General features: G+C 39.0%; 1 protein-coding gene across 1 annotated transcript in view; it reads right to left on the reverse strand.

Annotated features, from left to right (window-relative positions):
• The window catches only part of ABCC4 (ATP binding cassette subfamily C member 4 (PEL blood group)), a 153,337-nt gene that overhangs the window by 91,648 nt on the left and 46,632 nt on the right, over positions 1–15,057 (reverse strand). Inside the window, exons 14-19 of the mRNA XM_075089741.1 lie at positions 11,424–11,520; positions 10,075–10,290; positions 8,854–8,994; positions 7,429–7,466; positions 6,966–7,066; positions 3,798–3,944 (exon numbers count right to left, since the gene is read on the reverse strand). Coding sequence (XP_074945842.1) covers positions 3,798–3,944; positions 6,966–7,066; positions 7,429–7,466; positions 8,854–8,994; positions 10,075–10,290; positions 11,424–11,520 — 740 coding nt within the window. The remainder of the gene's footprint in view (positions 1–3,797; positions 3,945–6,965; positions 7,067–7,428; positions 7,467–8,853; positions 8,995–10,074; positions 10,291–11,423; positions 11,521–15,057) is intronic.

A 15,057-nucleotide genomic window follows, 5' to 3' on the forward strand; every position in this document is an offset into this window, starting at 1 on the left:
ACCAAGAGTTTGGAGAGAGAATTTTTTTTAAAAAAGTTAGATTTTCATATGCATTTCTGCAGTGGTTCTGGTTCAATCTGAATTTTAGACAGATCTCTGGAGAGGGAAGAGACTCCTATTTTATCTGAACAAATTCATGCATATGATTCATCCATTCTTACAGCACCCATCAGCATAGCAGCAGCAGGTTTCAGTTTCCTAAGCTCAATGCAATTCAAAATTACACACAATCTCCACTAAAACTACCATTACTGAAAGTGATGCAGTTACACATTAGCATCCCTTCTCTAAAGAAATCTCTGTCCCCAAATCCCAGAAAAGAACAATTCATTTACAAGCTAAGCAAGTAATCTTGAATCATATCGTGAAGCTTGTCAAAACTATGATCTCCTAAACTATCAATGAGAAACTAATTTCAAAAGAGGGAACTCCCAATTCAAGTCATTGCTGCTGAAGTCCTCGTCCCTTTTGCCTAGATTGCTATCAAATTTGTTTTAAAATGTTACAAACATCTTGAAAAAGAAATTAAAAGGAATAATGGCTGAAGATGGCCTCCTTAACAGGACCAAAGCAAAGCATCAGACTTTATAGGGTTATCTGACTTTTGGCCACTTATTACAAAGCCAACAAAGTTCCTGAAGTCAGCATTACGTGAAGCTGAAAAGGTATTGTGTAAAAGATTAAGAGAGAATATTATATTTACAGATAATTAGGTCAACAGAATGGAACCACATTATTATTGCTTAGTGGAGAGGCTGAAAATTCATTCAAATATCACCTCTAAAAACATAACAGTTATATTTTGTTATCCTTCTAACAGGCTGTTGTAATGCTAGACTGGGATAAAACAGATCATGCTGCCCTCTTGTGCTAGACATGCACAGAAGTCAACCCCTTTATTCCTGCAAGTGACACATGAAGAAGAATCTATAAAGCATTCACTATGAAGTAGAAAACATCCATGTTTTCCTCCTTACTGATACCTTGACATGCATGCAATTCCCTTACTGGGATATGGATAGGAGACCAAAGGGAGTTTCATTAGAGGCAAATTCTATACTCCAAAAAATAAACAAGTTCTGTCAACAACCGCAGAAAACTCAGATGTGATAAAGGCCAAAATACAACCACTTAATCTCTAACTTCCCATCAAGCTTTCACTATAGCTGTTTAAGCGATGCTGTATAGATATCTGCTGATAAATTTGAATTTCAGTCATAAATATCTGATCACTCTTTCTGAATGCTGGATAACATAAGCTTCAGTGATTTAGGATTATCAACTCAATAGGGTGAGGTTAAGTACTTAAGAAAGACAGACAGTCGTTTATTAATAAGGTTCTTCCAGTGCAAAAACATACTTAAAGCAGTAAATCTATCTATTTTTAGATCTATGCCAACTTACACCAAGCTGACATCTGTGTACATACAAATATTTTTGGGTGGGAAGGGAGAAAGGAGAGGGGTCCTCGTATTCCTCTTCTGTCTCTGCTATGTAATCCAGGTTCCAAAAATACATTAAAATACTTTTATCACCTGGGTAAGACGCTCGTTACTATTCCATTTACAACCTTCCCCTCCCTCTATATTGCTAATGTAATCTGTAAAGAGAGATCTTGGGCTCATGCCTAAACTGATTCACAAAGCATAATTTTTTTAGAAATAAGTCATCTCATTTATTCACCACGACTGATTGGATCTACACTGCTGGGAGCTGACAGACATGTCATGATTCACCATGTATTTCCATTTCCTAATGTCGACTCCCTGATGCTTCTCATTAGTCTGTTTCCCCAATAAGAACTATCGAGAGCTTGGGATGTCTATTTAAGTTTCCTTCCTTGACTTTGGAACATGGATCACCGCGTGTTCAAAATACTGGCCATGGCACTTTTGAATTGCTGATTATTTTTTGATAAATAAAGCAGCAAAAGTCAGTTCAGCAATTGCTTCTGCTAAGGTCTTACAGTCTTAAGTCACACAAATACTGAGAACACGCTGGATGCTTAAATGACAGATCTGACACTGCAACATCAGCTTTGCTAATATGGGATATGACAACTAATAGGTTAGCTTGGCTATTACAATCACAAGCCTAGAAAAAGGACCCTTTAATAATTCCAATTTCTTTTTAGTATGTCTTTCATAGCAAGGCATAATTAAAAAAAAAAAAAAAAAAAAGACTTCTACTTAAACAAATCTCACCCCAATGCAAAAAAAGGCATCTGAAGTTCTAAAAGCTTAATATACACTTAAAAAAACCCACATAAATCAGACAACAAAACACACATGTTCAAAACAGAATATCAGAACTGCTACATGCTGCAGTTCTGAGCACGGGCATCATCTCACGTCATCTCTTCCCTTTTTTTTTTTCCTTCTCAAAAGATGTACAGATCAGAACAGCAGTACCTTTGCATGATACCGTGACCAAAAGAAAGATAAAGGGAAAGAAATATATACACGCCAAAGTTAATCTCGTATTATAAAATATCTGCTGATAAATAGAAACACACATCTGTAAGTCACAATCACAACAGTGTGAATAGCAGCGATAGGCAGGTTTTACGAATGTCACTTTTACAAAGCGCTGCTAATTTGAGCTTCACAGTATGTTACAAAGCAAACTGTTATTTATTACCCTAGATTGTCCCTGATGTTTACTCTGTAGTTCTTAGTTTGTTATGATGAGCCAGGTTTATGGGCATTCTTACAAGACGATTATGTATTCCCTCAAAAATACAGTTACTGCAATTTGCTGCGCACACAAAACAAAAAGGGCGGGGGGGGGGGGGGTGGGGGGAGGAAAATCCCTGCTTAACTGACAGCAAACCCTATCAGTACTATGATTTCTTCTGATGTATGTGCTCTCACTAGCTCTCCACTAACCTGTCTTCTGAGGTTATGGCTTCACTTCTAATCCTTTACAGTGGCCTTGAATTTACCACAGACTACACTTATAGGTTTTTTTTTAAAGGCAAAATTGTACATGTTTCATTCATCATATTACGGACGTGAAGCCGTGAACCTTTTCTCCACGAGTATTTTTTTTCCTGAAAGTATTACTAATTTCTCTGAAACAATAAAGCCATCCCTATATATCATTAAAATCATTAAACAGCTTCTGGATCTATGAGAACAAGCCTATGTTCCTTTCTTCAAGAGAGTAAATACCATCATATTTCTGTTTCTCATGTAAGACTGGTTAGTAAATCAGTACCACCCACCTCCCCACGCTCTTCACTCTGCTCCAGCTTCTCTCTCGTTTCTTTTGATGAACATAAGGATCTGGATTACAGTTTTAAATTGCACACTTTACGCTTTTGTGCATTCTGGACGGACGGTAAGCTACACAGTTTCTCAAAACTGTGAATTACCACACGCTTAAAATTATTTTTTAGAAGGGCAGTTGATGGGGTTAAGCTTTCAAAGACAAGCACAAGAAACGCATCCCCACAAAATGCAGGCATATACGTTCAGCATATGGAAGACATCCCTGTGTAACTGAATCAGAACAGCAATGCAACTAGCAGGTCAATGTACAACACCAAAGCCACAGGTAACTCATTTTTCCATAGACTGCATTTGAAGAGAGTAAAATCAGCCATCAATAAGCAGTCAACATTCTGACTTTTAAATTTAAAAAGACCACACTGTTAAATTTTAAGTAAAATAAGCAAAAAAACCCCACCACAAATATGTAAAAATATCATAAAATAGTAATTGCTCAGAAATAGTATAGTTAAAATAATCAATGAGGCACATTAAATGTTAAGGGTTTTTTACTATTAAACTTACCTATAGGATTTCTGTCAAAAAACAAGACAGGAGCTTTCAAAATGGATTGAAACATTTTGTTGTGCAAAGTCTGACCAGAATTAACAAGAACTTGAAACACCAGAAGACTTCTTATTATGCCAAACAGTATTGTAGCCACCGTTAAACCTGAAATTAAAAAAACATGAACAAGAGAATGCATATAGATATGGATCTTTCACAAGGAAAAGAATTTAAAAATAAAACTGAACTAAAACCAAATTTTGTTGACTTCTATATAGAGCAAGAATCCAAACTTAAGCCTAGGGACTCAGACTGAGCACAGAACAGTGATACTTGCCACTAGCATCAGTTACTATCATATCATCAGTTTAAACAATTTCTTTTTCGGTTTGAAAGAATTGGTACTTTACAGAAATGTAGGAAATGTCTGTTAATCCATGAAATAAATCTGTATTAAAACCTTCTGCATAACAGCTCTGCTAAGAAATTCATTTCACAGTGCCGTGTATAATTGTGGCTTGCAGAGGTCACTGTGAAGATCCAACATTTGCCAGCAGGTATTAACCAAGTAATATATACATGGCTATTTAGAGACAACCTTGAGTTATTCTCAATCAGCCCAAACCACTCATGCCATTCTTCCCCTTGCAAACCACATCAAATCATTTAAATTATGTGTATTTCTTTAACACAGTATAAGATGCATCTCTTATGCCATGTGAAATAGAGCCCTTCTAGGGAATTGGTCTGCAGACTGCTCGTCTGTCTTCTGGGCACTTCTCCACTTATAAGACAGGGGTGCTACAGGGCAAAAGATGGAAACAAAGAACGATGAGATTGCTGCTGCTCTGTTTGCTGTGTGTTAGCTCCAATGCGGCTGCCCAGATTCCGAGTTGATGAAGGTGAACAGTGAAGGTGTTAACCTCACATTTGGCAGTGCTTCCAGGCTCCGGGTGATCTGCCCCAGAAACTAAGCATAGCCACCACAAGCCCAGATGCTCTGGCCTTGAGGACACCCTTAAGGTAGACCCTAACTATCAACATAAAACATTGCCTACACTAAGGATAAGTTAAAACTGGATGCAATTCAGTTACAGCTACAGTAACAGTGGGGAAGACTGAGGTTTTAAATTATATGATGTGGTTAAGTCAGTCAGTTATTCCATCCTGCTTACTCCTGTATCCTCCCAGGATGCAAGGAAAGGTATTGCTATTTCATTTGCCTGCTCACAGTTTATTGCTCATGTTCTGCACATCGCTGTTTTTAACTAAAAAGCAGGTGGCTGGGATGAGAGCTTGTTTGCCTTGTCCTGACTGATGTGTTCCAGGCCAGGTAAAAGAAAATCAACTTTTCCAAGTTTTACTGCGTGTACCTGAACAGGAAAGCTGGGTCATGCAAAAAGGGACCAGAAGAGATACTAGGCAGGAGGCTATGGCAGAGCCCATGCCTAACAGCGGTCTGTGGGAGTGATGGGAGGAGAGGGAGCATGTCCTGGGAACCCCACGTTTCTGTACAACTTCACCCAGGCTTGGAAGCCACTAGAAGCTGCCGGCATGGCCCTCACCACACAAATCACCTGAAACAACCAAATGGCTGGGGAGAAGGGGGTGGAACGAGACTTACTTTCAAGTCCTTCATCCAGTCTGTCTCAAAAAGAAGGTTTGTGCTTTCCCCGTTAACAAGCTTACCACCTCAGTATGAAAGAGACAGGGACTCTTTGCACGCTCATTTTATAGAAGAAAAGGTGGGGAATTGGTACCGCAGTTCTGGCCAATGGGGTTTCCGATTAACAGAGATTTACTCTTCTAAATCTTTGTCTCGTAGAAAAAACAAGGACTACGAAGGAACTACCATGGCAAGTTTTTTCTTTTTCCAAACATTGAGGATCAGAAATAAAAATGTTATATTATTTTATACAGTTTCAGAGGTTATAGAAAAGGTAAGTTAGATTATTATGTACTTCATATGAAATGTACTATCTTGTTATAACTTTTTCAACCTCACTCACAATTTCGTGTAGGTAAGTCAATGCTGTCTATTCAACTATTGCAAATATCTCACTAAGCCATCTGAACATTTCAATATGAAGGTAACTTTTGCTGTTCTGCTATCTAGAACAAAATTCACCTTAAAGGATAAAATTTTCTGTAATGTGGTTTAGGTTATATGGTCAGAGAAAGCCAAGTTTGCCACACTTAATCATACTGTGCAGTCCACTGGAACGGCTCATGAAATAAGACATTACACAGAGAAAATAAGAGCCAAGTTTATCGGGCTTCCCAGACCAAGCACAATGTTTTCTGTCAAGTGCTTAGATCACGTGGATCGCGCTCCCCCCAAAAAAAACCCAACACACACACCAAAAAAATCCTCCACCTATCCTCTCACCCATGAGAGATGTTTCTGAACACACTCAATGCAAATTCTTCTGGTATTCCACCTGTTTTCTCAGACCTAACATTTACATCTCCATGAAGAAATCACCAAGCCATACAAAACTGTGCATCATTAGATGTGCTAAAGAGCAGAGTCTGAGAGCATATTTCTACATGTGATTTTTCCATGCCAATTTTTACTATATTTCAGAGCAGTATTTCAAGATGTTTGGATGCCTGAATACAAGGATCAATGCCCTTTTCTGGATATTCAGAAGCATATGGCTACCTATTGAAATGTTTAACATCCTGCTTTGCATACCCATCTAGGATGCCTTATAAGAACTGATTCTTTTGCTACGGCACTTCAGAAGGAATGTACCCATGCCAAGTCCTAGAACAGTGCAGAATGAAGAACCATTTCTAATCCCTCTTGCCCATCCATATAATGACTAAAGATTTAGCTCAATGACCTATTAGTATAGACAATAACCACAACCTTACGGTGACTGACTTTTTGAATACTCAATTCCTAGTTTACTTTCCAAAATCCAGGCAAAGCAAATTAGACAGCCTGCATTCAACCTATTTCTTCTGTTAATTTTCTTTTTTTTTTTTTAAATTTTATTTATTCCAATTAATTTAGCCAGGAAGCAAGGCGCAGGCTCCTAATCTGTTAAGAAATTATTCAGTTACTGCTAGAAATCACATTTCCCCACATTGCCGTTGCTTTGCACCTCTCAAAACTATTTATTATGATATATCAGATAATAAACAGTTCTTTAGACAGACAGGTGCATGTGTAATTACCTGCGTAAATTCCCAAATAAAAGTTAAGGTCTAGATGTTGAGTCTCGTTTGCTCCATTATTTCCATTTGTTGTGACATTCAACTTTTCTTGATGATTTGCCCTGTGGAAATGCACACAGAAGATAAAGATCATCAAATCACATTCTGCAAATATTCATGAGGACGTTTAACTGTTTCTAGATTCAACTCTTGAAAATCTTTAGTTCAAAAGATCCCATGTGTTGATGTTGTCATGTATTACACCACAGGCAGGAGCGATCACAAGCTACACTTCAGCATACAGTTTAAGTTTTTTTCCCCACACACAAAATGAGTGGGTATCAGAAAAAGGTCAAGCATATTCTGAAATTTCCTAGAACAGGTTTCCCCCCTACCACAACCTGTACAACACTGATTGCTATTAGACAAACAGCACTTGACTGAAGAGGCAGAAGTGACTGACCAGTTGTTATCATCAACTTACCAGTAAGAAAGCCACCAGTCCTGGAGCACATATGCCACCTTGAGTAAAAGAGGCAAATACAAGAATGATCTTACAAAATGAAAAAAAAAATATTAGAAATTAAATTTCCTTGCTGTTCTTTCATGTTCTCTGGGAAAACATCACATATTCAGGAAAGTATGCCATCCAGTCTTTCAAGACCAGCAGCAATTTGCAAAGCACATTAGAAGGTGCATTAGAACCCTCTACAAAGAAAGAAGTTACCTTGAATTACCTTACATGATAGCAAACTAAAGGAAAGCAATACACCTAAGCAAACAAAATATAGTAGCTCTTCCTAATGTATGTTAATTGCACATTAAAGAACTCTTTTTCAGTTCCTAAGTTTGCTACTAGAGATATTCCAAAATGCTTTTTGATTAACAAACTTTCTGATGTTACCAGTCCAGAAATTTGTGTTTACAGGAGATAATTACCAGAAACAGGATTGAAGGAGGATGAGAGAAGAGAGGAAGAAAAAAAAAAACTCGTACTACCACCTTCCTTCTGTGCTGAGAGGTGACTACAAACTTGTAACACAGTTATTTATCTCAAAATACTCCTCTGTTCACGTGAATTTAAAAGTTCTGGCCGGTCTACCTCAGAGATTTGATCTTGCTCAGCTATCTTTCCAACAGACTCAATTCAAGGACAAGCAAAAAGGAAGTAACATGTCTAAATATACAGGCTATTTTTTTACAGACAGGACCAATCATTTCCATGAAATGAATTTAAGCTTTCTCAGCAGGAAACAGAGAAAAAGGCAATAAGCTATCTTCACGCAGCTTCCTCAGCTCACCATTTCCTCCAGTAAGTTTCAAAATAATTTTCCTTGTTTAAAAATTCTTCTAGATATCTGCTACAGTCTGCATTACACACAGTATTTGCCTGTCCTCTTCCTTGCTTTCTTATTCTGCTGAATAGTGACTCTCCTCCCAGCCCTTCTCATAACCTGCTTTTATCAGCAAACTTTCCTTTTAACACTTCTGTCAGACTCTGTCCTCCTATACCCAGTAAATCTCTTTACTCTCCTCAATTGGAAACATACTGACTGTTCAGGTTTGTTAAACACTACTTTATAGACCTTACGATTTTGTGTTCCATCTCCAAAAATTAGACTGGCTTGTAATTTGTGTGCCATGCTGCCAGTAAAATAATTGTTTTATTGAAGTATTAAAACTGTTGAAATAAGGATCAGTGCAAGACCTCTCAATGCTGTACCAAAACTCCATGCTGATATATAAAATTTGATTGCATATGCTACAAAATTATTGAAGAACACCATGCTCCTGAACATTTTAGATGAAGCATCACAGTAACAAGCATACACTATGTTAAAAAAAAAAAATAATAAAAAAGGCAAACCCAAAAAACATTTGATATTATTTGCAGCTCCAAACAACTTACCTGTGCCGAAATATTGAATACTAAAAGTATAAAAATGACAAAGTAATTTGCTCCTGCAGTGAAATATTTTCTGTAAACCTTAAAGGTTATTTTTCCCTCAGAGCGGCTTTCCTCTGGCACTGCAGCCAGCGCATTTTCAGCCTGGAAAAAAAAATTAAAAAAAAAAGTCAACCTTGTACTTACAGATTCAGACTAAGCCACTTGAAAGTCATAGTTCAGAATTAGCGAACAATTAAATACGGAGATAAAGTCATTACACATATAAAAACTTCAAATATCAGAAGTATAGCTTTGACAAAAAAAAATAGTCTCAGTGCATGTAACGTGACTTCATTGACAGGCAGAAATATTTAACTGCCCGCTAAACCAGGTTTTTCTTTTCTTATATACTACTTTCAGTCATAACAGCTCTGGAAACTAAGGCCTTGACTTGGGAAAGATTGTGTTTTCAGAATACAAGTGTGTGTAACCTTTCCTTTTCAGGAAAGTATTTAAAGTAAATAGTCTTCTGCATGTATGCACCAAAATCAATCAACACATGCCCAGAGTAACGAATTATCCATGAAGTTCTAATCATCTCTCGGAAAGTACGAACAAAGCATCTGTTAATAGGGAAAACAAGTAGAATGGCAAATAAGAAATCATATTAAGCAAACAGTGGATGGGGGACACTGAGAGACAGAAAAGGAAAAAATGAGACAGGCATAAAATCGGTGGCATAAAAACAACAGCCATGCAAATGTAAACTTTATACCAAGCCACCACTCCTGCACACACTTCCCAGAGCTGAGGATTTCAGGGAAAGCATTAATTTGAGCTCAGCACTGCATGAACAGACAGAACCCACTCAACAGAGAGCTACTGGCCCTTCAGAGCGCCGCCGTCAGAGGACAGGATGAAGGAAGCACAGCACGGTGTCTTTGGACACCTTTAGGAATGCTTCCCGCATCCTGCGGATCTGATGCTGAACCTGAACAAACTCACCCTGCTGGGTCTGAACAGAGCAGCGCAGAGCTGTGGGATGCCTGCCCTCTGCAGCCCAGGTGGCAGGACTGCCAGCCAAGCACAGTGCTAGGCAGATCCACCGAAGGCGAGCTCTCACCTGCTAATGCAATCCAACAGTCCCGGAAATTCAAATGCATCAGGGAAAGCCCTTATTGCACTTTAAGTTAAAAAACAGCCAGACAAGAACTGAGACATGCTTATCCTTTGAGCACTCACGGGTGGCTGTTCCACTGCTCCATCTTTCTGTGAGTGGACAGAAGAATCCTGGGACCAGACAGAGGACTCTGAGAAGGTTCGGCTCCGGGCAGGCTTCAGGTTGGGGGTTCCTGGAACCGACAGCTGTTCCACCTCCTCATCTTTTTTCAAAAGGGAAGCAAAGTCGATGCCAGACCTCAGGAACTCTGAATAGGTACCTTTCCCCACCATTTTACCCTACAATTAATATAAGTTTTGATTATCTTCATTATACACTTTCTGTAAAGGACAATTTTTCCTATCTATCCCTGCTGCCTCTAGGGTTCTGCAGCTGCTGAGCACACAGCCCACTGCAGTAACTGAGCTGAAGCTTCTAACTATCAGTTCCTCATTTAGAAGAGCGCAAACAAGCTCTTTACCCTCTAACCAGTCCCTTCCCAGCAGCTAACCAGGCCAAGGAGCACACAAACAGGATGAGAAATGCCCCAGTTACAGCCAGGTGAGCATTACCTCCTTGGAGAGGCTGCGGGAGACAGCCATGCAGCTTTAGGACAAGTTGCTGAAGTACATACATAGCCATCAGTCTTTTTATATTACTCCAGGCTAGGGGTAAACAGCAGCTTATTTTTCTGGTCCTCACAGAGCTCTACAAGGAGCAAAACAGACCGTTTCCACACTTCTTACAGCTCTGTCACATACTTGGTTCTAGAAACCTACTGAAACTTTTAAAGACATCTGAATGGGAGGAAAAAGGCAGCAAGTGTCCTTTTTCTGCAACTTCGTAATGCATCAAGAGTAATTTGAAGTACTTCACCACCCAACCATAAAAAAAAACCAAAACCAAACAAAAGGCAGCAAAGTTCTTGCATTTCCCCTCTACCCGTGAATATCTGGTACAATAAAGTTTGGAAGGAACCAGTTTCGCTGAAGGCCTGCTCGTTCTCAAAAGGTATCCGTGACTGTTTCTCAGCCTTGATTTAAAAAAGGGACTGGTTGCAAAATCAACATAGCTCTTAATTCACACAAAAATGTAAGAAACAAGAATAAAAGCAAAGCATTAACATAGTCTCAAAATAAGTAATTCTTTCACAGTATTATACATACGTAAGATAAAAATCAATGTGTGAGATTAAGTATACGCATGATAAAATTTAGAAACAGATTTTTCAAGGATGTTATGCTAAGGAAAAAATCTATTTATTTCATTAATAAATATAAATCTTTTAAAACATATACGGTCATTAGTAGAAAGAAAATATATTTACAAACCAAAATAAAAATCTTTAACTGGTTTTTGTTTCATTCATAGATTAAAAAGGATAATTAGAAAGTATGTGAGATAGAAAACTATAGACACTGAAATCACTTACATCTTTTAAAATTAGAATCTGATTTGCAGCCCGAAGATACTGCAATTGGTGAGTGACCAAAACAGAAATCTTCTGATGTAAGGCCTGGCAAATACACCTGCAAAGAGATGGAAAAAATAATTAAAAAATAAAGTGCTCTAAGCATTTTGACTATTTCTGGAAAACGCCTTCTATTCAATTATCCACTGTTTAAAAATAAGAAAAAAATGCCTATGCTTATTAGATTTATAAGAAGTGCACTGAAAACACATTCCTTATTTAACTTTGTACGTTTTCAAGGTAAAAAAAAAGAAATTTCGTATTTCTGGTCTGGGGTGAAAGAGGAGGACATATCTTAAGAACATTTCATTAAAATTGCCTTAAACATTCTCCTAAAAAACGTACATGTCATCAGCTGAATTGCAAAAAGGGTATTTAACAAAAATGGGAAGAGAAAGCAGGGCAACATACTGTGGACAATGATGCAGGGACACAGCCAACAAAAGTAACTTCTTTGAGATGAGCTTTCAGAGCAGCTGTAACAGTGAGCCACAGAGTTCTGGAGAGGTAAACCACTACTGCTCTGAGCTACATCCAGATATGTATTGAGGTAGAGGAACAAGATCCTTCAACCATCTCTGATCTTTTCCCATGGAATCAAGGTTTACCTTCCTCTCCAGTACCTTACCCGCTTACCCTAGAGGCTTCCCCAGAAGTCTGGGATTTGGGGAGAGAAGTGAAGAAGGGACTGGTCACACCAGAACCAGTCAGCAAGTGCAGCTCAATCCCATAGAGTTTAGCAGAAAAGATATCTGGTGTCTTTTCAGCAGAGCCTTGAAAGGCTGCAGGGGGGGGAAATCCCAAAGAACAACGAAAAACCAACCCACAAACCAAACCCAAAAAAAACATTGCAGTGGAGCAATGGTTTGCAAGTGCTGAAGTCTAGACACAAATGAGTATCCAACACTACCAATGTTATTGCCTTCACCCCTACAGTAACACAGCACGGAGACAAACCCTTTGAGAGCAGGCCCCTTTCTCAAGTATTTCCTAATAAAACAAGGAAAACTGATATAATCTAGAAGTGAAGTCTCCAGTGAAGGTGTATACATTAGCGTTTTCCATGTGGATCAGGAGTGCCTTTTTGAAGATTGTCTCCCTGTTATCTCAACTCAATCTGCTGTTGCTCATGCTGTTGAGTGGTATTGGGGCCCTTGCACTGGACTTCTTGACAAAACCAAGCAGGAACACGCACTTCAGCAGCACCCCCCACGCCATCAGTATTCCGATGATGAGGAATGAAGCCTGCAAGGCCAGGCTGCAGCCTGTTCAAAGCAGAACCTTCTGAACTCCGTGGGGACCTTGGCACCATGTGTTATTCTCCACAGACCTGCTCCTGTCAGGCTCATCCCCACTAACACACTAACTCCCGTTTGCTAACATGACACAGGAGGGTGGCACTCACCACAAAACAACCACCCCTGCCCCCCCCCCCCCCCCCCCAAATTACCTCTCCCATTCTCCAGAAAAGCAAAACCACAGCAATCCCATAGTACAAATCCAAGGCAGAAATGCAAACAAGCAGAAAGTGGAGTAAAGCAGAAAAAGAACATGAGCTTAACAGCAGTGATATCATATTGCTCACTGTGTTTCATACATTCCTATTGTATATGCAATTAACTCCCTACACAGCTTTTAACATCTATTTTATCACTCCTTCAAAGACTGTAGGAAGCAGAGTACTACAAAATTGTATATACCAGTACTAGTCAGCATAATCACATGCAGAATGAATATTATCGTCATGCAAAATAAACTGCAGTAAAATCAAGTTAAAAGCAACACTCTTCCTGAGAAAGTTATGAGCTTGCTACACAGCCTTCAAGAAGCAACTAAAAACCCATTCTTAGGTGGCCATGATAGCAATTAATCAAGGTATTTGCAGCAGCATAACTAGTCAAGCAGTTGCAACTATTTATACGCCAAGCTCTTTGTGGGAGTATTACTCTATGGTTACTGTCCACCCTCTGAGCAGCCCCTGAGACAAGCCACATGGCAACTAGAGCACCAGCAAAAGACATGCAACAAAACATAATCTTCAGCTAAACCTATCCAAAGAACTGAGCAAAGATCAGAGAGGCTACAGGATATTTACTTGCCTAGCAGGAAAGCTGCCAAAAGAAAATATATCAGGTATTCACCATGAAGCGATCTAGCTTTCCCTTACATAGTTGCACAGCCTATATATATACCACTTTGATCACTGTTTTTTCTGTGCGCCAGATGTATGTCTAACAGCTTACTGGGACAAACTAGAAAATCCGATGGCTGAAAACCTTTAAATCTTGATCCTCAGCCACGGTGAGCCCACTGCACTTTAAGTTTGCATTTGGAGGGGAAAAAAAGGAGAGAAAAAAAAAAGTGGGTTATCACAGCATCAGAGCAAACCAATTAGAACTGTCAGAGCTGTCAGCACAGCATCCTGTGTGATCTTGATCTAAGGAGAGAAGGCAAAAATGACCTCTGTGGAAATATAAATTTCCACTGATATATCAGGTCACTCAATTGAGAATTTCTAAAAAAACAACAACTCTCGATTTGATGTCTATCTGGGCAGAAAGAAGCTAGCTGAATAGTTTGTTGATAACAGGCGAGTGGAAAAATTGTTGTCACAGTTCACTGGCATGAGCACAGGGAGGAAAAATCGCAACAAAGAGCATATACTTAGATCTATTACCGAGTTAAACAACTCACTGCTCAGACAGCTCACTAGAAAATTTTGCCATTTAAAATACCGTATCATCAAGCACAGAAGTTGCAAAACTAGTAAAATACTAAGTATATACTTAACGTCTATTTCAAAACATCAAGCCACTTGAACTTTATGTTCAAAACCTTCTTTTACTTTTTTTTTTTTAATATTCTCTCCCATTTGACAACATCCATTCTGCAGTTTACAGTGAGCATTAAGTTTGTATGGTGCCTTGGCTGCCACAGAAGACTGAAACCAGAGTTCAAAGAGAGGCTCAGCAAAACCAAATGTGATAAAAGGGATGGCACAAAATTCCGAGAGCTCGCTGAATTCTTATTAGTGAAAATTTGGTATTGTCTTAGAACTGAAAAAGAAAAAAACCCTGAAATAGTCCGTAAGTGTTTATGTTTTTCATTGGTTCACTAAGGCTTAAGTTTCATCTACTTTCAGAAATACTGCTCTGTGTAGCTGAAGAAAAGCAACCATCAGTTCTAGGTGAAACACCCTATTCTAGGCGAACCACCATCTGACAGTGTGTCACTTTCTCCCTGATGATGCAGAGTCCAGGGAAAGCCAGCCTCAACAGGGGACATACCTGGTCCAAGAGTTCAGACATCTGCTGGAGTACGCCCAGAACTGCCACCACCTTTTTACTTCTTGTTTAAAACTCCACAAAGTTCACCCTCCTTGTGCTTCTCCATCACTCTCTCGAGGGGCATACTCTGTTAGTTAAGACTGTGGGCTCATTTAATGCATGACAGCAGGGCAGGGTGAATTACTGCACAAAATGCAGTGACCATTGCCACATTTATTAAATACATGAGCACATGCAGACACACACACAGAGCCACAAGAGATGCGGACAGAGGAGACGCAAAGCTTCTTCAGCCTCTTCAGTACAAG

This window comes from Phalacrocorax aristotelis, chromosome 1, assembly GCF_949628215.1.
Source record: "Phalacrocorax aristotelis chromosome 1, bGulAri2.1, whole genome shotgun sequence".
Classification (NCBI taxonomy): Eukaryota; Metazoa; Chordata; class Aves; order Suliformes; family Phalacrocoracidae; genus Phalacrocorax; species Phalacrocorax aristotelis.